Raw genomic sequence first — 22,145 nt, 5'->3', positions numbered from 1 at the left:
ATGCTAATTAATATCATGTTCCTCTGTACTCCAAGGATCTTTTTGACAAAATACTCGAATGATCTTGACTTCAATAACACTCAATTTGTTGCTTTATAATCGCACGTTTACGTGGTCCATCCATCTCTTTCTGTGACATTCTGGCTTGTTAACGACTTCGCCAAGTTTAATTCTACTATTCGTTTTCTTTTCATCTACGTTAAAACTAATAAAAACACATAGATGTCATTTTGTTCATCAAGGCCCGACTGGTCCATTTAAACCTCACGCTAGCTAGGTAGAATGTTGTACTCTTTTCAATTAACCCAGCAGAGATGACATAAGCCACTAGCCCTTAAGTGTTCGTGTATACATCTATCGGTATCATTTATGCAAATAATAGTCTAGTATACGAGCTAGGGATGGAAATGTATCATTTATAGGAGACTTGCTAAATAATCCACAGCACATAGAATCACGATATACGAACTAATTGCTATACAAAGCATATAAATATTTTGATGCATATATAACGAATGCAAAACCTATATATTTTGTATTGCAAACACTTTTTAATCATTAGATTAAAGTCTCTCCTCGTCTGTTCTTTCATATATACTGCTAATCATTTACTTGCAAATCTGTTTCTTCTATAACGGAATATAAAACATGCTATTTTAGTGAAATTCAGCAAGTTATTGTATTTTAAAACTTGTCGTTTTGAAATATGTTAGTTGCCATTTGCCAACTACCCTTGATGAGATATTTTCTTCAGACTTGAAAAAAACTAAAGAATCATACTGCATGTGTTTCTCTCTGCCTTGACCTCAGTTAGGCCCTATCTACCCGTCCATCACTGATTTATTTATTTTGTCTGAAACATCGAAACAAATTAAAAGCAAAATAAAAGTGAAAAAGGAAATGATTCCCATATTGGTGAAAACTTGAAAAGTTGGAATAATTCGTTGGTCCCTCCATTAACAACGTGAATTATTGCAAATGGGACCGTACTAGTATTTGGGTGTGGTTTCAAAATACAGTACCAATTAAAAACAAAAACATAATTAAAAAGAAAGTGTTTTGTGCGTGTCGTCGGTGTCAAATGATGTTTGGGAAAACAAGTGGGGGTTAATTTCAAAGATTTACAAAAATGGAAAGTCTTTGGACCGCAAAACGTATGGACATCGTACCTAAGTTCCTGACTCCTTGCTATATTTGTACATTAACGTGTTTTCCCTTTGTCCCTTTTTTTGTCGTCTCCTTTAGATTTTTTAGTTCTCCTCACATAATTTAACCCTAACTATTAATTTGTCCCCACCCTGATTACCCTTAATTTATTTATTCTCCATTGATTACTAATAATATTTGATTTTATTGACAAAGCAGTCAAATTCTCTACATATGTCTGACATTTTTTTAACAAATACTTTCCTATTTTGACACTTCTAAAATTACATTTGTTGGTTTTGCCAACACTCCAATTTTGTCATTTGAAAGTTAGCTAATCTAACATTTCTTATACACATACATTGACTACGTAGAATTTTAGTTAGCTATCACGAGTCGCATCCAATTGTATTAAAAAGGATAAACACAAATTACAACATATAAAAAAATTACCTATCGTGAAGACATCGAGGAGTATCCACTATCAGCTCGTTCACATGGCCCCCACATTGAACGATAACAAAATATCACATTGAACGAGAATCCTACTTGAGGATATCTGGAAAGCCTATAACAAGATTTGGACAACTCACAAATCGAGATTCTATCGATACCGTCCAATGTTTTCCACGTTCGTTAATCTCGGACTCGATTGCGATTCCAAGATTTGCAAATTTAAAATTTAAGGGGTTGTAGGTGGTTTTTAAAAAATTCTATCTAAAAATATTTTTTGGTAAATTTGGAGGCCTAAAAAAAAAGTTTTGGGAGCTTTTTTCTATGTAATTTTTTTCAAAATTTTTGGGAGCGTAAAGCTAATGTTTCGTTAGACTTTGCTCACGACCGGTCCTGCTAGAACCTGAGCTCAGTTGTAAATCCTTATCTCCTAAATATATAATAACGTTGTCTATGATACTATCATATTATGTCAGTGGCTGATGAGTATATTTACCCATTACCCAACAAGATCCACAGTTTTGATATGTATGGTTCTACGTCGATATGCTAGTCGAGTAGCTGATATTTTCTGCATCATTTATGACATACTTTCGGAATAATTCTTCATACGTTTTAATTATATGAAATTCAATTATGTACTAAATTTAATTTATTGTTACTCGTCCACACTATGTGAACACGTAGGCAAGTAGAATGAGGTAGATATAGGCATTGATTCTCTTATTAATGTATTACCCATATTAACATATTCATGTGATATCACTGTGGCTTGTGTGGACGCAATTTGTATTTATTTTCCAAGGAAACAGAATAATAAAAGCCTATATTTGTTTTTGACATCAAATAAGTCTTTATAGACTGTATAAATAATTTCCTACGATATCGATTGTACTTTTACTTAAAACTTACATTCAATAATAACTCTTGTTTTAGTACGATTTTGTCGTATCATATATGTCGCATAACGAGAGAGTATAAAGGTGTAATAATATCAGCCGAAAATAAGAATTTTACTTTTGTTTTCTTTAGTTTTGTTTGATCTGGGCACATTTGTTGTAGTTTTTTACACATACAAAAATCAGGAGGTGATTGGGAATAATAATGGTTCTTTGTGGGCCTATTTTGTTGGACACTGTTATAAGAGACAGAGTATCTCGCTGAAAGGTGGGCCGTGGGCTTTAATTATTATTATCAACATAAAGCATATACATACATGTTTTGTAATATTGTATATATGTTTGTGTATATAAAGATATGATCATGTATGTATAAGACAAAGCCACAGACATATCACATCTCTAACAAATCAAGCTTTTTTTTTTTTGAGCAAAATCAAGCTTCTATGCTAATAATAATGCATTCGGGGTTTGTGTATAAATATATAGGGAGAGAGAGATAGTGGGACATTGAGAGAGAAGAGCAGTAGTTTCCACTTGAGAAAAGCAACATGTTCAATGAAAGCCATTATTGGAATGTTTGTTATCGCATCCCACTCAAAGTATGTACAACGTGTCTCATGGAAAAAGCTTGTTAGGTGCTTAGGTTAAAGATATTATCGCATGTTTCACTGGTTTTGGTTATTAGTTTTTACTATTTTTAAAATTATAGCATCAGAAACAATTTTGTAAGCTTTTAAATAAATAAATAAATCGTAGAAAATATGTGAGGTTGCCAACAAAAAAAAAATATAAACTAGGTGGCAAATTTGTTCTATTTAAAAAAAATCATAAATATTTGACAAAGTTTATGTTAATAGTCGGAAAGAAAAACAACACACTGTTGAAATTGAAAACACAAAACTCTTGGATTCCTATTCCATTCCTTAAAAAGAAGAAAATAGTCACACAGAATAATAATAACTCAATAAAAGAAAAATAATAACTCAGTGGTAATTTAACAAAGTGGGTAGTGACTTGGGAAATTTTATTTTATATTTTTGTTAGCCACAGTCTTTTCCTCTGGACCCAACTACATAAACACGAAATAAAGTTGTATGTTTCCCTTTCAGACACCAGTGCTTCTCCATCATCTCTTTTCTGTATTGTTCACTTGCATTGTTTTCTCTTAGTATAAAAATTTTTATATCCTCACTGATTATTGTGGAGGTTTCTATTTAAAAACTCATTTTTGGATTTTTAAGAATAGAAAATGATGAAGATGATGTCAAGCATGACGATTTTTCTCACAGCAAAATATACGAATCTAACAATCCAATCTTATTACAAAACCAAAGTATAGTTGGCTCCAGCATTGTGGTCAGAAGAAACTAAACGGCGTCTCGGAATCGATACGGTGGTGAGCACGCGTGGCCGGAAGGAAGGATTGATAGCACTCGCCTATGAAGAGCGCGTGTGACGAAAATACGAGGTAAGAGATGAAACGAAAGGGCATTGGTGAGGGAAAAAGTGGACCCCGCAGTTTGTCCGTACTAAGGGATATTGATCTTTTCTGGTAACATTTTCCTTTTCTTCTCATAATTCCTTTTTCCTTTTTTTGATACTTCTCTATTACCAAAAATCTCTTTGCTTTTTTTTTTTGGATACATGTATGTAACTATTCACTTTGTAAATACGTATCCCCTATATATTATTTGTGAAACATTACAACTTATTTTTGTAGCCACGTGTCATCACTATGATGATTCTTAGAATTATTAGAGAAATATGTTGGTCCATCTAATTATATAATAAGTTTTTTATTAAACTAATCATAAATTCATTATTAATGTCATTTATTATTTCTTTAAATAAAGATTACGGAATTGTCTAATGTGGCTAAAGTATATATGACAATTAATGATTTTGAATAATAAATATCTGATAAAAAAATAATGTATCTTCTATCAAATTTGTTTAATTTTAAACTATTAAAATAATTTTAAAAAATCACAATAACCATATTATAAAAATTTAGATTTTTCTTTATATGTTATATTTTGAATTTTAAAAAACGAATATAAATTACTAAAACTGTTAAAAGTCTCACATTCAAATTTTGCGATTCATGGTTTAAAATTTTTTTATGACAAAATACAAATGATTACAAAATCATATAAATAAAAGTTTAATTTAATTAATCATTAAGATTTTAAATATATATGTATATATATCATTCTAAATTAAACTATAAACCATATTGAATAAATAAATATTTTAATTTCAAAATTTACTTTGAATAAATTTTTTTTGATAAAAGTTTTGAACTAACATTGATAAATTTTTTTAAAATTATAAATTACTAAAATTATTAATCGCACAATGAAAATTTTGTTATCAGTAATTTAAAGTTTTTGCTATTAAAGATACATATGATCAAAAAAACATATGAGTAGAAAGCATCATTTAATAGACATTAATATTAAAAATATATTATGTATGTTAATATCATTTAAATTTAATTACATAACCTATCAAATTTTTTAAAAAATTGTTTGGATTAATAAAATTGATTTATATGTTCGCACCAGTTTAATTATATATGTAATAGTTACTGACTTTTAATTATTCAATATATATTTATTATTTTATAATATATAAAAATATATAATACATAAAATAATTTTTATATATAATGTTTATTCCGCGCAAGGCGCAGATCTTAATCTAGTGGTAATGTATTCTTGTATTCTCGTCGTATTTCAAGCTACCAACCCCAAGGATTGATTTGTGGCATTCGTTTTACGTAATCGAAATTATATTGGAACTGGACAATGGACCACCGATCGAGCCTACGGTGGGTTGGGGTAACTTAAAGTTTCTAAATTTCTTTTAAAATACAATAACACCGAAATATATAGAATTGTATTTCTAGCAAGTTAACATAGGTAAAGCATTAGCTATCTCATTTTTCTTTTTGGTCTATGTTATTATAATTTACAAGGATTTTTAGCTTTTATGACTATACTAAGCCAGCAAAACTGAATGCGCAATTTAAGCAAAGCAATGTAGCATTTTGCATTAAACTAATGTATGAGATCTGTAAAAGGTTACTTCTCAACAAGTTGATCTGGATATTTGCGATAAGGGCATTGCAATTTTTAAGAAGGAACTTGTTATTTGCAACTCGTCTATGTTAACTATAGTTTCCTATTAAAGGTTTTGGATATAAATTATACCGTATCAATCTTGATCAGTTTCAGTTTGCATAAATCTTTATGTCACTAAACGTTTTTATACCTAACAACAAAATAGCCTATAGCATTGAGAACTACTCGTTTGTAAATAACAATTGAATAAAAAAATGTTGCTAAACTTTTGATGAAACGAACTAGTTATAAAAAGATTATCTAGATTTGTTATAATGTGAACAAATTGTCAAATAACCAAGTAAACAATTAGCACAGCTTGATAAATGAGTTTTAGGAAACGTTGGACATAATTTTTTTTTCCTATATATTTAACAAGCCTCTGGTTGTAACAACCCATTAAGAAAACAGATAGTTAACGATCAACTGATTTATGGTCTCAGACACAGTAAAAGTTTGGGTAAAGTATTTGAACAGCAATAGAAAATTACACCGATGAGGCCTTAAGCAATATATACAAAGTGTAAATATTATTAGTACTTTTTTTATAGCTGACAACTCCTATAATCTATAGTGTGAACATATTACTTGCTTGAAATAATAGGTTGACTAAAAATAAACATATAAATAAAATATATGGTATCAAACTTAATATTTCATCTACTTTAATTTACCGGATCATGAAAACACATATTTATTGTACATAAATATACACCATTAACATCCCTTATATATTAATCGAAGATCTTTTAAATAGTTATAATCTGAATTTTGTAAAAATTAAAAAAAACTTCATCCTATGTGATAGTTGTGTATGCCTTCTAAATCATATTTCAAAAAATTATAGAACACCTTATATAAACCATTGTTCATTATATAACCCAAGCTATAAGAAGCATATATTCTCTCCTTAAATAAAAGCTACAGAATTACCTAATACGATTAACATATATATGACAATTAATGACTATGAATAATAAAGATTTGATAACAATTTTGCATTCTTCTTCATTTTTGTTTAATTTTATATTATTTAAAAAATTAAGCAATAACAGTAACCATATAATAAAAAAAATTATATTTTTTCTTATATGTTATATTTTGATTTTTTTTAAATGACTTTAAATTACAAAACTGAGGAAACCTTATATGTTATATTTTAAATTTTTTAAAACGACTTTAAATTACAAAAATGAGAAAACCTTATATGTTATATTTTTCTTATATGTTATATTTTGAATTTTTTCAAACGAGTTTAAATTACAAAAAATGTAAGTTTACCTTAACCATACGACTAAAAACATTAAAATGACATGTATCAATTTAATGGTTGAATCTGAAACCTTTCAAAACCATATGAAAGATAAATGTCAAAATAATTCAACTTTGGAACAATACTGTTTATTTTTTTCAAAAATGTGTTCGATGAAAAAAATAAGATTTTTGTGTCATAATTTGTTTAATATCAAATCCGATCAACCCATAATATATTAATTATAGTTTAGTTCCACAATTTTTAATAAAAATGATCCGGTCCATCAGAAAAAAAAATATAATAACAACGAAAAAACATTATATATATATAAATAAAATGATCAAATATATAAAAAAATTATCGATAATATATACAAATAAATTCACTCGCAACGCGCAGATCTTATCCTAGTAAATAGATTAATGCGTGATCTATTTGTCTTTGTATCCGCTAAACTTTTAGTCATACATAAAAGAAAAGAAAACAAAGAAAAAGCTTTGTGCCAAGAGCTGAAGTATACAAATTTTAGCAAACTTGTGGTGGGGTGGGTTCATTAATCTATCAAATTACTCATTTTCTTGCAAAAAATACCTTTTATAGATTGCTTGCAAAATCAACCGTGGACCTACTTTTAGTTTCTTAAAACATGAAATTACATATTAATGGAATCTTTGATTAATCAGTGATGATATTTGTATACATAGATAATAATAAAAGTGGAAATATTTTTATACGAAAATAAAGAAACTCCAATACGAGGAATTGTTTCGCATATAATCTTTTTTCCAAAGAAAGCAAGTGGTTAGAGAGAGAATAATATTATAGTAAAGTGGGGAGAGAGAGAGAGAAAGAAAGGGCGCTGGAAGTAAATATAAAGGAAGGGATAAAAAATGAAAGCTTTCGTAGAAGCAAACTCTGAAACACCTCTCTCTCTCTCTCTAGCTCTTTCTTTGGTTTCTCTCTCTTATTTAGACTACAACCTTGAGGAGAATCAGACCACAGAGAGGATTGAAGTTTGAAACCCCAAATATCAAAAACAAGAAAGAAAAGTTTTAGAACAAGAAAAAAATGTGGGATCTAAACGACTCACCACACCAGACAGTCAGACAAGAAGAATCTGAAGAGTTTTGTTATTCTTCACCGGGTAAACGGGTCGGATCTTTCTCAAACTCAAGTTCATCTGCTGTAGTCATTGAAGATGGATCCGATGATGATGAACCTAACCGGGTTAGAGCCAACAACCCTCTTATAACCCATCAGTTCTTCCCGGAGATGGAATCTAGCGTCGGAGACAACGGTGGTGGTGGTCCCGGGTCGAGCTTTCCTCGGTCTCACTGGTTTGGTGTACAGTTCTCTCAGTCGGACCTAGCTACAGGATCATCGGTAGGTAAACCCGCAACTGTTGGTGCGGTGGTGGAGCCGGCACAGCCGTTAAAAAAGAGCCGGCGTGGACCAAGGTCAAGGAGTTCTCAGTATAGAGGCGTTACGTTTTACCGGCGAACCGGAAGATGGGAGTCTCATATTTGGTAATTTAATTACAGTAAAAAAATCTCATCTTTTAATTTGATACAACCAATCATATTCAAAGATCTTAATATAAATTTTTCCATATGTTTCTCTGAAATTCAGGGACTGTGGCAAACAGGTTTACTTAGGTAATTTTACTCTCTTTTCAGATTTTTTCTTACATCTTTTTGCTGTTGAAAATGTTAAATTATTTAAATAAAATCATTTTTTCCCTGAATAGGTGGATTTGACACTGCTCATGCAGCTGCTCGGTATGTTTTCTTCTCCCATAGACTCTCTTTTTTGGACAACAGTTCTCCCATGGACTCTTTAATAAGTAAAATATGTAAGCAAGACGTATACTATAATTTTTAAATTTCACTTATTATCTTATGTAGAGCATATGATAGAGCTGCTATTAAATTCCGTGGGGTAGAAGCTGATATCAATTTTAACATCGAAGATTATGATAATGACATGAAGCAGGTAACTCCTTTATAACCAAAAAACAATGCAATCTATAATTGATTGAATGATAAGTAAAAAAAAACTTAAACCTGTTGGTAGATGACGAATTTAACGAAGGAAGAGTTCGTGCACGTACTTCGCCGACAAAGCACAGGGTTCCCTCGAGGAAGTTCGAAGTATAGAGGTGTCACTTTGCATAAGTGTGGTCGTTGGGAAGCTCGAATGGGCCAATTCTTAGGCAAAAAGTACTTTCATTAATAAAAACCCTTTGTTATTTATAATTATGCTAATAGATTTGTTATTCTAACGAGGTTGGATTCTTGAATCCTTCATATTAGGTATGTTTATTTGGGTTTGTTCGACACCGAGGTTGAGGCTGCTAGGTAAACGTCTTCATCTTTGATTCCACACCACTTTATTGTTAGAAAATTTAAATCTTATAATATATTTTTAATTTAATAACCGCAGAGCTTATGATAAAGCTGCAATCAAATGTAATGGCAAAGATGCTGTGACTAACTTTGATTCAAGCATATACGACGAAGAACTGAATGCCGGTAAAAACAGTTCTTGTGATTCAGTTTTATATTTCTTTTAGTCCTGGATTATATCTTTTGTGGGTTAGAAGAACTTGTTTTCAAGATTTTGAATTTGTGTAGAGTCATCAGGGAATCCTATTCAACATGATCATAACCTCGATTTGAGTTTGGGAAACTCGGTTAATTCGAAGCATAATGGTCAAGATATGCGGCTCAAGGTAAAGGTTTAATAATTTAATAACGATTTTAACCTCTTTTTTTTTTAATTGATTTACCATTTATTATATTCTTTTGTTAAAGACATTTTTCTTTTTATTTAGATGAACCAACAAGATTCCCTCCACTCTAATGAGATTCTCGGTTTAGGTCCCGGAATGGTTAACTATATCCCCGATTCTGTTCACCAAGTGAGTAAAAAAAGACACAACAATAAGCACCCATTTGTTTAAATTTCAGTTGGTTATGCTTTTATAACAGCAATTTTTATGTGTGGTGTAAAGTAGTTTCCGGGCAGCAGTAACATTCATGGCGGAGGAGGATTCTCGCTGTTTCCGGTGACCGAGAACCACCAGTTTGAAGGTCGGACCACCGCGAACCAAGTGTTGGCAAATGCTGCAGCATCATCAGGATTCTCTCCTCATAATCACCATCAGATTTTTAATTCTACTCCTACTTCTCATCAGAATTGGCTGCAGACCAATGGCTTCCAACCTCCTCTCATGAGACCTTGAATCTTTAACTTACGAGAAACAATTTCAGGGTAAAATGAACCTTTTAAAGTTTCATATGTTCTTGGTCATTAAATTAATTATCGGCTTTTCGTTTGTTCATTTCTCTTTCAACGTCTTTTTAAATTAGGCTAAGAAAATTTCTCAGGAACTTAATCGAATTAAATTTTACTCGATCTGGTTATGTCTTACATATATTCACATAATGCTTGGATATATGGGAATTGGATAATTGTGTTATTTAAGATGTTCTGACTAAATTGACCAAAAAAAAAAGATGTTCTGACTAAAAAGGTTGAGAAGAGTTTTGTCAATGAGTTGTCTTTTGTTGTTTCTTCTCGATACTTTTATTAAAAGAATTTAAAACGTTACTGCTTTATATGTTGCCTGCGCCTATCTACATCTTTGTTCAGTCCTAACTTGTTTTATCATTCCTCTGTCATATCAATATTCGATTTATATCTCCAGCTTTTTTGAGTCCTTTAATCTTCATCTTATTTCTTTCGTCTTTCAAACTTTTCACCCAATATCACCCAAATGTGAAATATTGTTTCACACAACATATCTATTAATTTAAATATATACTTTTCTATTCTATAGAAAACTTGTTTGGTGGGATTTCCTTTTGCTCCATCTGTTTGAGAAAGTCTGACTGAGAAGAAATCAAATCATAAAATACTTTTAAGTTCACTTTGTAACCATAAAATCCTATAAGTTGAACACATTAAATTGGGATTCAACTCACCAAGCAGCTGTAAACAATCTGTGAAAAGGTACATAATATTTAACGGTTACTCCCTCTGTATTTTTTTAACTGACGTTTTGGAAGATTTCACACAATTTAAGAAAGCTATTGAAATGTCTGTTTTATCCTTCCTTAACTGTTTTAGTGTGCACTTTACTCTTGATCATAGATCATTAATTAATCAAAGCAAGGGTACACGAAGTCTAAAGTCATTAAATTCTGCGTAGTATTTTGGAAAACATCACATATTTTGACACAAAATATAAGTTCCAAAACGTCATATATAACAGAACGGAGGGAGTATAAAAAAGTCGTAAAGAACAGTTGGGTTTAGTCAAAATATATTTTTTCACTTCCATTAGACAACATTTACATTTCATCAAGACTAGCAAATTATTATTGACAAATTTTATAATAATAAAAAATAAAAAATTTAGAAATGTACTGTATAACTTCAAGTATTATTATTGATGTTGAATATAATATATATATATACAAATTAAGAAAAGTTTAATCATCCATAAAAGTATGTTCTTCATAGTTTATTACTGTTATTAAAGTAAAGTTTTGGTTTTGTCCATTTTGTAGATATTTTACCGACAGAAAACAGTGATATTTATGTTCTCGCAGCATTAACGGTGAGGGGAGATAGGAAACAGAAGTAGATTGGTGCTAATGTTTCCCTAATGAAGTAAGAAAAAATAAAATCTTGCAGTTAATTTACGATCTCAACAAAAAGTTTAAATGAATATCAACCGTAAGATCTTTTTTTTTTTTTTGTATTCTTCCTTTTTACTAACACAAGTCATATTCCAAGCTATGAAACCGTGAGCCTGAGAACAAATAATATTCCAAGACTAAACAAATGGTTATGAAAAAAAAAAAAAAAAAAAGAAGGAAATATAAATTTAGTTTTTGATAAAAAAAAAGGAAATATAAATTTAGTTAAAGAGAAAAGAGGCAAACTAAAATTGGGGATTATTATGAGTGGTCATATTCAAGTAATGTATCCTTTGAATCAGTTTCTCTCTCCATCTCTCACAGAACCCAAAAGAAGTCAGACATTGTTATAATGGCGAGAGAGACTTCTCGGCTTCACTTCATCTATCCTCTTTTAATTAAAAAAATAGTTGGATTTTTATTAAACGTTTACTACTCTTACACTTATTTTATTTTTTTGGTAAACTACTCTTACACTTATTCATGAAATCTTTTTTAGAGTTCACTTTTACTCTCTATAACTTGCTCCTCCTTAAATATTGGTTGGTGTTACACAGTAATACTCCATAGAAAGTAAGAATTTTAAAAAAAAATTCTTGTTCCACAAAGATAGATTATCTATATTGTTAAGGTATTTTTTTTACATTTTTGAGAAACATTAATTGAGAATATTTAAATTGATTAAATTTTATTGATGAAAAGTTATTGGAAAGTGTATAATAAAGTAAAAAATAAATTAAACTATAAATATTTATTAAATTCTTAATAAGTGTGCATACTCTAAAAAATATTACTTTCAGAAATAGAGAGAGTAATTTATTGTATAAGTAAATTTGCTTTTTTTTTTATCACCACTAAAACCATCTCCAATAAATTTATTTTTTATTCTATGATAGAGTGAAAAATAAAATATCATTAGAATATTTTTATTGTAAATTCTATTTTAAAATGAAAGATATAATGGAGTAGGAAATGTCCTAAGAACCAATGTAATTTAGGTTTACAGCGATTAAAATAATCGTTTTCAATTTATAGTCGCGTGTTAAAAAAAACTTATACTTTATTGTAAGCAAGGCGAACATATAAATAATAACAATACATTATTTTATACTGGAACTGATGGGTTTATTTTATTAAAATTTGTTATATATAATTAAATCCATATTTTTGTCAAAATAAATGTCTTCTATTGGCTATGTAGTAAACTAACAAAATATCGAATAGATCGCGAGGGTTGAGTACTATGAAGCAATCACTTACGTCCTGTGTTTGTTATATCAAACTGCGTCCAATGAAGTTGTGTCATTCACGTCGTAACAACATCTTCTTCAAATGGCGCAGACTATTTGTTTTTTGTTTTTGTCAACCTATTCGTTAAACACACGATTCATCATAAGATGAGCTAAACCCAAATCTATCATTCTAAAATATATCAGTCAAAACTTATATATCGAGTAAGTAGTAACGGAAATCTTTCAAGTATCTCAAGAGACGTTTTAGAAATCGGCAACGCGTTCACATACATATTTACAATATTCATATGCACATTTTTGTATGTGTGTTTTGTTCTGGGCATGTTAAAAGAATTATCTATAGTTTTTTTTACTAAAAGAATAATCTATAGTTACAAAAAAGATTATCTAGGGTTTGAAGGCAAGTGGAGATTAGTGTACGAGGAAGCGGTACGACGGACCAATGACTGCAGACTTCCTGGGAATTTCGAAACTTTATACGGAGTAATTAGTTTAATCCCAAGTAGTATTGTTTTTAATCGTACGATAAGGAATCAGTTGGTCATGAATATAAATTGTCTGCAGAAGTTTAAATAAATAAAGTAAGTTCCTTAAGTACGATTTTATGAAGTATTAAATTTAAGATGAACCTAATTTCGTCACTGAAGTCGTCACTTCGGGAATATAATAATGGCATGAGGGCTAGTATTTAAATTGAATAGTTTTCTATAAGTGGCAAGATTTGTAGTCTCACGAGGATAATCGTATTACTCAACTTGCCAGTACACTTCTTGATTGTTCTTAGTGCTTCAATATTAAATTATCAATCGACAAAACTTTAACATACTAATTAAAAAAACAAATAATTAAATAATTAGTGGATATGCTGTTTTGCTTATAGAGTCCTCTAGAAAACAAACAACTTGCAAGTAATACCTAGAATATATAACCGATCTTCATTTTCCTATAATTCGAGATAACTTTTAACCACGATTGGTTAGTACATTAGATGGAATAAATTAAAATTCTTATGTCCTGTTCAAATATTATACTAAAATATATCATAAAGGAACAAATTTTATGTATGAGGCTGTACATATGGGTTAGATGCATTTCTGTTAATCGTTTTCATAATGTGATATTGGACTAGGTATGTCACTATACTCATTTGTTTTAAATCTTAAACAGGATCGTCTCTGATCGAACAAATTATAATAAAAGTTGGATGGATCATGTGGTGGACTTTCATAATTGTGTTGTTTGATTTTGTTCACTGTTTGGTCGAAACTTCGAGTTATTCAGATTGAAAACTTTTTATTCATCAACGTCGTGAATAATCTTTCTTTTTCTTTTTCGTTTTCTTAATTTATTCCCTATTTTTTTCGTCGATACATTTTTAGCCTAGAGTATGATTATTGAAGGGTTTTTAAGGTGGAGTTCTTAGCGAAATATAAAAACCCGTTTCTTAATTTTTAATTAAAAAAGTTAAGAACCGGTTCTTAAATAAGAGTTTTAAGAACCGGTTCTTAACTTTTTTAGTTAAAAATTAAGAGACGGGTTCTTATATTCCGTTAAGAACCCACCCTAAGAAATCCCCAATAATGATGTTTTTAGCTTAAAATGACAAATAAAAACATTCATCCACTAACTAAGCCGTGTATGCAATGGTATAATCATATATATATATATATCCACTTGGTACCGAATCACAATGAAGTATATGTTATGTCAAAATAATATAAGACCTTTTTCAAAACAAAAAAAAATATACTATAAGAAAACAAGAATAATTACTCGGAATAGGGTCAGCAATATAAATAATTCGTGAAATTAAATTAGAGGTGGTCCCAGAAACGAGGACATGTATCTCTCATGCTTTGTCTAGAAAAACTCTAAACACGAAACGACATTAGACTGTAAATGTATAGTATAATTGTTATCACAGCGATGAGTGGAACTCGTGTTCTGCAGCAACTTTAGTAAACCTAGAAAATTATAAGATCTCTTCTTTTGCATCGTATCTAAGAAACACTGTCTATTCTGCAGAGACAACGTAGACGATAGATTCGACCTCTTTTCACGAGAGTAGAAAACTCTCTGAAACAAATGACATTTCTGTTCTTGTAGAAAGTGTATTTACCCTGCAAGATAAAAATAAAACCATTACTTTTTACAGTCTGCCATTTATTTTTCTTTTCGGCTTTGTTTCTTTTAATTATGCATTGCCATTCAAGATGTCAGTTTCCATATTTAGAATATTAGTTAGATGCGTCTTATTGTCCGAAGATATCGTGAAAGGATAAAACGCAGAAAGAAATGAAATTATAATTTCACGAGAAGCAGATATAAAGGGGTATTAGTATGGAGGAATATAGTTAATTTTAACAAACTAAAGGGGTATTTAGATGTAATTATTTTTCTTTCGTCGATGATATATACTATATAGTAATCAATATTTATACATCAAATTGTATAGTAGTTAAGGTTTTAAAATTATATTTCTTGGCTTTTTTCTGCTCTGGAAGAATCTTGTTTTTTTAGGTGCAAGTGGAGAAGACTCATTTTTAACACACACATCTTGATCATATATTATCGTCCGTCACCGACAGCCTTGAGTTACCTTCCTACCTTATTCCCTTTGTTTTGTCCCATCGCTTTCAATACATTTTCTATATATAGTAAACTTCAATCTGAATTGCATTTTGTGAAATTAACATGAACCGAAATCACGTTATAATTAAGGCCCCTAAAGAAATACGGATTAGAATGACTTTATAAGGGATTTACTATTCACACTTTTTTTTCCTCAAAACGGCTATTCTATTACTCAAGCGATTTACTATTCACACTTAGTCGTAATATACTGTGTGATATAATAATAGGAAGGCTTTATGCTAACCATATAGAAAAACAGCTGGTGTAAACTTAGTTAACATACTGTTTACTCGTCTTTTTAATTAGTAGTATTGATTAGTCAATAAAGAAAACGGTTCTGATATCACCACCAAAGTCTTAACCCACGAAGAATCAAAGGTGTTTTCACATCCCAATATGTCTCAAAGACTCATTTTCGTGTCAATTAAATGGTAAAGTCTCTCACGAGTTTCTAATTTGGGTAAAGGCATTTTAATTCAAGTTCTTGCTTATTTTGACAACTTTTATAAATTTCACAGAAATAGAAAATCTCGTGGTCCATCTAAAATAGACGTGACAAGCATGGGAACCGTCCAAATTAGGGTACAAATTGTGACTCGTACCTACTTTTCTCCAATATTCAAACTCTTTCATAATTCTTCAACTCATTTTTGTGAATTCAAAAGTTGCGTTTCTTTATCATAAGAGTTATAGACTATAGTATCAAAACACTAACTACGAAGTATACAAATCAGGAAGATGATGTTGATCATGTCGTGTTACACACTTACACAAGCGATACCTATGCAACTTTCCTATAAAAAGCAAAATGCGCTGATCCTAGTCCATGTCCGGCAGTAATGTTAGAACTTCCCGATTCCAGAACCAAAGCCAAACACGATTTAATATTGAATCAAGCTACAAGATGACTTGATATAAATCAAGACAAATTTGTAGAACCCGCCATCGGGTTCTTGGGATCAATTACTGCAGGACCGTGAGAAATAAAGTGAAAGTTTCATCTTTTTTTCCTTGTTAATATTCATATTAGAAGTTCATGCTGACATTCGAGCCCAAAAGATTAATATTAAGATTAGACCTTATCAGATAATAAGCGAAAATGACCTACACGAAGAATGGGCCTATCACCTAAGGAGGCCTTTTATATTAAACAGATTATAAGGGTGTTAGGATACACAACAAATGGGCCTATCCATTTAAAAGCCCATTTGCCCAAACTTAATTCTTTCCACTTGAATCTTCACGTTGTTCGTACCTTCTTCCTTTTTTGGGTCGAAAATAAAAAAAAAGGGGTTTGAAAAATCTCTTAATAACTTTAGATTCGGGTTTGAAGAGGACTGGAGTTGAACTTGAACCCCTGGGGACAAGTTTGTCGTCATTCTCACGCTCTACTTTTGTGTTGTTACATAGAATCTATAAGAAGTAGTTGCCCTCTCACTCTTCTCCTCCTCAACACAATCACAAACTCCTAAAAAAACAAAACACAGAGTTTAAAAATGGAGAAGAAAGGGAATGACAAACCCACGAACCCGATGGTGACTCCTCTCCTCAACGATCTCTACCAATTCACCATGGCTTATGCTTACTGGAAAGCCGGCAAGCAATCAGAACGATCCGTGTCAGTCTCTCTCTCTCTCTAACAATCTCAAATCTCAATCCTTTGAATCAAAAAGTCTGAGACTTTATCATATTCTTCAGGTTTGATTTGTATTTTCGTAAGAACCCATTTGGCGGAGAGTACACTATCTTCGCTGGGTTAGAGGAATGCATCAAGTTCCTCGCTAACTTCACTTTGACCGATGCAGAGATCGATTTCGTTCGTGACTCCTTGCCTGGATGCGAGGTTACAAAGACTCACAACTTTTTTTGATGTTTTTATTACATTGGTTTTGTTTTGAATTGGGGGGGGTTTGAAAGCAGGAAGCTTTCTGTGATTACCTTCGTGGGCTTGACTGTTCCGACATTGAAGTGTACGCTGTTTCCGAAGGTTCTGTTGTGTTCCCTAAAGTGCCTTTACTCAGAATCGAAGGCCCTGTTGCTGTGAGTTTTGTCATGATTGATTGATTAGGTTTCAGCAGCTTTCTGATTTATTTGTGGTGGTTGGCTTTAAGGTTGTGCAACTGTTGGAAACTCCGTTTCTCAATCTCATCAACTACGCGTCTCTGGTTGCTACTAACGCTGCGAGGCATCGTTTTGTTGCTGGCAAATCTAAGCTTCTGCTTGAGTTTGGTGCTAGAAGAGCTCAGGTTTCCTCCCTCTAGTGATTTTAGATTTTTGCACACCGGAAACATTTAATTTTGTATATTTTCTAAATAAAAACATCATCAACTATACACCTGAACCGTTATATTTCAACAAATAGAAAAATAAACTGGATAATATAAAGAGTTAATATAGAACATATAAAAACTAATAAGTTTTGCTTTGAAATTCTAAAACGAAACTTATTTTGTAATGGAAATTTTACTCTACAACGACATTTAAATATGTTGTTGCTTAAATCTCCCTCTCTTATGTTGTTATTAGGGACCTGATGGTGCAATAAGCGCATCAAAGTATTGCTACCTTGGTGGTTTTGATGCAACAAGGCATGTCTTAGTCTTACTACGAGTGTTTGTCTTTTGTTTATATAAACAATGTTGTTTAATTGTTTTTTTTTGTTGTTGCAGCAATGTTGCAGCTGGAAGATTGTTTGGAATACCTCTCCGTGGTACACATTCACATGCCTTTGTCAGCTCATTCATGGTAAGCCAACTCTCTATAAGACTCAATCATCAGAAAGCATGAGTTAAAAAAAAGTTTATCCTTTACAGAGCCTTGATGAGATTGTTGACAAAGCGCTTCGAAGCTCTGATGGGAAAACCACTTGTGAAGATTTCGTCAGCCTGGTCCAAACATGCCTAGCCAAGATTCAGGTTTTGCTTATCTGAAAATCAAAAGCGTAGTGTTTGATTCTTTTCTTTTTTATAATCTTTCTTGTGGTGTGTGAATGAAAATAGAACTCTTCTTCGCTATCTGGGATCTTCTCGGAGACGAACAAAAGCGAGCTTGCAGCTTTCACGTCCTACGCGTTGGCTTTCCCCAGCGCCTTTCTTGCTCTTGTAGATACTTACGATGTGATGAAGAGTGGAATACCTAACTTCTGTGCTGTTGCTCTTGCACTTAATGAACTGGGGTGTGTGTTAAGAAAACTTACATTGATACTCTCTCTGTCTTTTTGTTTTCAAGATTCATGACTTTATGGATGTTATGCAGATACAAAGCAGTAGGGATTAGATTGGATTCAGGCGACTTAGCTTACCTCTCTACTGAGGCCAGGAAGTTCTTTTGCGGCGTAGAGAGAGAGCTTAATGTACCTGACTTTGGGAAGATGATCATTACCGCTAGTAATGATCTAAACGAAGAGACAGTCGATGCTCTAAACAAACAGGTCACTTCTCACTCACCTTTAACACCTTGTGAAATCTTTTACCAATTAGGCCTCACTTTGATGGAGATGTGACTTTAGGGTCATGAAGTAGATGCATTTGGAATTGGAACCAACTTAGTGACTTGCTATTCCCAAGCCGCGTTAGGCTGTGTTTTCAAACTCGTGGAGATTAATAATCAGCCTCGGATCAAACTTTCTGAAGATGTTACTAAGGTGTCGATACCATGTAAAAAGCGTACCTACAGATTGTTTGGGAAAGAGGGTTACCCTCTAGTTGATATTATGACTGGAGAGAACGAACCACCACCTAAGGTAAAAGCGAAGGCCTTATAGATTTCTTGAAAGAATTGTTGTATTAGTCTTTTAAATCTTTTGTGGATTTTCAAGGTTGGTGAGAGGTTACTTTGCCGTCATCCATTCAATGAATCGAAAAGGGCTTATGTGGTGCCACAGCGCGTGGAAGAGCTTCTGAAATGCTATTGGCGTGGCAATGCAGGTTACAACACAGTTCTCAACACACAGTTTCTGACAAATGCTTATGACTGATTATGTTGTTTTCCTGTAGATGAAGCTAGGGAAGAGCTAGAGCCATTGAAAGAGATAAGAAACCGTTGCATCAAACAGCTTGAAAACATGCGACCTGATCATATGAGAAGACTAAACCCTACTCCTTATAAGGTAAAACAAACACCATGAGAGAACCTGTTTTGTATCAACAGAGAGTTCTAAGAGAGAAAATAAAAACTAAATTGTTTTACATAAACTTTTACAGGTTAGTGTAAGTGCCAAGTTGTATGACTTCATCCACTTCCTCTGGCTCAACGAAGCTCCTGTCGGTGAACTTCATTGAGATTTTTACAAAATATAGTTTTTTATGCTTCTGTCTTTACTTATAAAATTTAAGATATAACCATAGTATATATCTATCGGCTTTGCCACTCACTGTATGAGTTCTTGATCTCAACTCTTTACAACTTTATCTATAAAAAAACTTGTATTCACCAAAACATTACTCAGAATAAAACACAGACAATCTTCTTGTTTTGAAGAGTCTTCTTATCACTCGAGGAAAATCCACAATGTGTATTTGGTTGATCCCTCTTGCTTCTTAATTTTTTAGATCTAGTGTTGTGATGATAATCCGAGTTCCAAGACCCAAACCAACAAGTTTCTAATCAACATCATCAAAGCATGAGTCATGGTGAAACTAGTTGATTTTAGTAATGGAGTCGGATTATCATCACAACACAAGATCAAAAAAACTTTTCAAAAGCAAAAGTGGGATCAACCATATATACATACTGGATTTCCCTATGTTGAGAGAGGAACGTCAAGATAGCAGAAGCTGTTCGGAGAGGATGAAGAAGCAACAATGAGGCTGTGTATATATACTAACACATAATTGTTGATTGAAATAAGCAAAGAAAGAAATCTTCGAGGAAACAGAGGTATCACTTTTCCACGAGCAAAAGTTGTGGCTTACAATATCACTGGGCCTACCTTATCATGACTACGTGACTTTGTCGTGTCATTTGTTCAATGAATCGAAAGAGCTTATGTGGTACCACCACAACGTGTTGCATTATTAGCGTATCAATGTGGGTTGAAAACAGAGTTCTTGTACATGTTACATGTAACCAATAACCATGACAACAGCTTTGCTACTTTATGAGTTCATACACTCTTTTTTACAAGACCACATTATATCAAAAGACTTCTAGCACCAACATTCATCAGTTTGTTTCACGTTACAGAAATAAAATTCATTTCATGTGGGAAAATTAAATAATTTTGTGTCCATATCAAAAACAAACATTAGCTCAATAATAAACTACCACCATAACAAGAGAGTCGCCACAGAGATCATAACGAGAGATGACAATCCAGTTGCTCTAGTAACAACGTTACCCGCCGGAAGATCACTCGGATTTCGTGTAGACTCTCCTCCTGCTGCTGGTTTTGGAACCAAAAGTTGCGTTGTACTGTACATATATAAATAACACATTCATCATTATCTCAATGTTATGTAACAAGAAGAATGTCTTGTATGGTAATGTAAACTATACCTTGCAAAGACTTAAACTGTCACAACCACATGTTAGACGACCGTTTGCTGCATCTACAGCTTCTGCAGCTCCTCCACCATCACTTCTCTGTTGTCATTAAACATTCAATCAGCACAAAGATAGGCCACCTTTTACCAGCTGCTTCATGACAAGTTGTCATCATTTTGATCAACGGCGATGAATTATCCGCGCATGCTTGCGTTGCATTCGGATTGGTTATAAAGTAGTTTTGTAGAACCAAGGAACGAGACTTTGTATCCAATGGAGGAGACTCATTTCGGTGCGTGCATGATCCATCATTCATTCCATCATTACCATCTACATACATAAAATCTTGCTAAGGCTGGTCACAAAAGAGACTTAAATGATAGGTGTCAATTTGTCATCATTATTATGACTTGCTGATTTTAAATAAGCAACAAATTAAAACAATAATGGCATGATTAGTGTACAGTTTCTGAAAGAGTCTTTCCTTAATAAAATAATGAAAACAAAAAAAATGAAAGAGAAATACGAAAAAAAAAAGAAAAAGTCAGGAGACAGTTTTATATTTAAAAAAAAAACAAAAGTCACGAGACATTTTTAGTCTGAAAACCTCAATTCTTTTTTGAGAGACTTAAATGATAGTATGTATCATCATCATTATGACTTGCTGATTTTAAATGAGCAACAAATTAAAACAGTAATAGTTTATTTTGTAAGAAACTCATGAAGATCTCTTGCGGTTAATGCTTAAGGTTCGAAAACTAAAGTAAATTAGTGTAGCAGTTTTTACGCCTATACAAAAAGAACCATTCACTCTCATGTTATCTATGTACGTACTCTTCTCGACTCTCGATGAGATCTCAAATTCATCAATAAAAAGGTCCATAACGTAGAAACAATTAGGTGTGAACGTGGAAGAAGCTTCACAACTCTTAGTTGGTACGTATTAGCATGCTTAATCAGGTGGATATAACAGCTTAAAATTGCCATAATCCTGCAAAAAATATCCAATATAAGAATAAATATATGTATAATACAAATATATCTTGACCATTTGCTGGTACTGTTAGGTATGAAAAACAAGAAAATTATTGTAGCTGCATGTTTTTTTGCGCTATATAAAAAGAACCATTGATGAGATATGAAATTCATCAATAGAAAAGAGCCATAACCTAGAAAAGCTATTTACA

At 32.0% G+C, this 22,145-nt stretch overlaps 2 protein-coding genes across 5 annotated transcripts; both read left to right on the top strand.

Moving 5' to 3' along the window:
* Positions 1-7,769: 7,769 nt before the first annotated feature.
* On the top strand, positions 7,770-11,687 carry LOC106411443 (floral homeotic protein APETALA 2). 4 transcript variants are annotated; one of them, XM_048763426.1, is made up of 11 exons: positions 7,771-8,407; positions 8,511-8,536; positions 8,629-8,659; positions 8,786-8,873; positions 8,955-9,100; positions 9,194-9,238; positions 9,324-9,412; positions 9,515-9,612; positions 9,715-9,801; positions 9,898-10,154; positions 11,456-11,687. In XM_048763426.1, exons 1-10 carry the CDS (start codon positions 7,950-7,952, stop codon positions 10,123-10,125), a joined length of 1,296 nt encoding a protein of 431 aa, XP_048619383.1. In that variant the 5' UTR covers positions 7,771-7,949; the 3' UTR covers positions 10,126-10,154; positions 11,456-11,687. The 4 variants fall into 4 exon arrangements, with proteins under 4 accessions (XP_022563013.1, XP_048619383.1, XP_013707660.1 ...); XM_022707292.2 differs by lacking the exon at positions 11,456-11,687 and having other exon boundaries at positions 7,770-8,407; positions 9,872-10,090; XM_013852206.3 differs by lacking the exon at positions 11,456-11,687 and having other exon boundaries at positions 9,898-10,298.
* A 5,098-nt stretch (positions 11,688-16,785) lies between these two features.
* On the top strand, positions 16,786-19,966 carry LOC106411400 (nicotinate phosphoribosyltransferase 1). Its single transcript, XM_013852155.3, has 13 exons — positions 16,786-17,092; positions 17,173-17,317; positions 17,395-17,514; positions 17,586-17,720; positions 18,001-18,062; positions 18,144-18,219; positions 18,288-18,389; positions 18,474-18,649; positions 18,730-18,904; positions 18,983-19,216; positions 19,292-19,400; positions 19,470-19,582; positions 19,677-19,966. Exons 1-13 carry the CDS (start codon positions 16,971-16,973, stop codon positions 19,752-19,754), a joined length of 1,647 nt encoding a protein of 548 aa, XP_013707609.1. The 5' UTR covers positions 16,786-16,970; the 3' UTR covers positions 19,755-19,966.
* The last annotated feature ends 2,179 nt before the right edge of the window (positions 19,967-22,145 follow it).

This window comes from Brassica napus, chromosome C7, assembly GCF_020379485.1.
Source record: "Brassica napus cultivar Da-Ae chromosome C7, Da-Ae, whole genome shotgun sequence".
NCBI classification, from domain to species: domain Eukaryota; kingdom Viridiplantae; phylum Streptophyta; class Magnoliopsida; order Brassicales; family Brassicaceae; genus Brassica; species Brassica napus.
The sequence above is the reverse complement of the archived record's forward strand: the minus strand, read 5'-3'. Positions and strand labels throughout refer to the sequence as shown.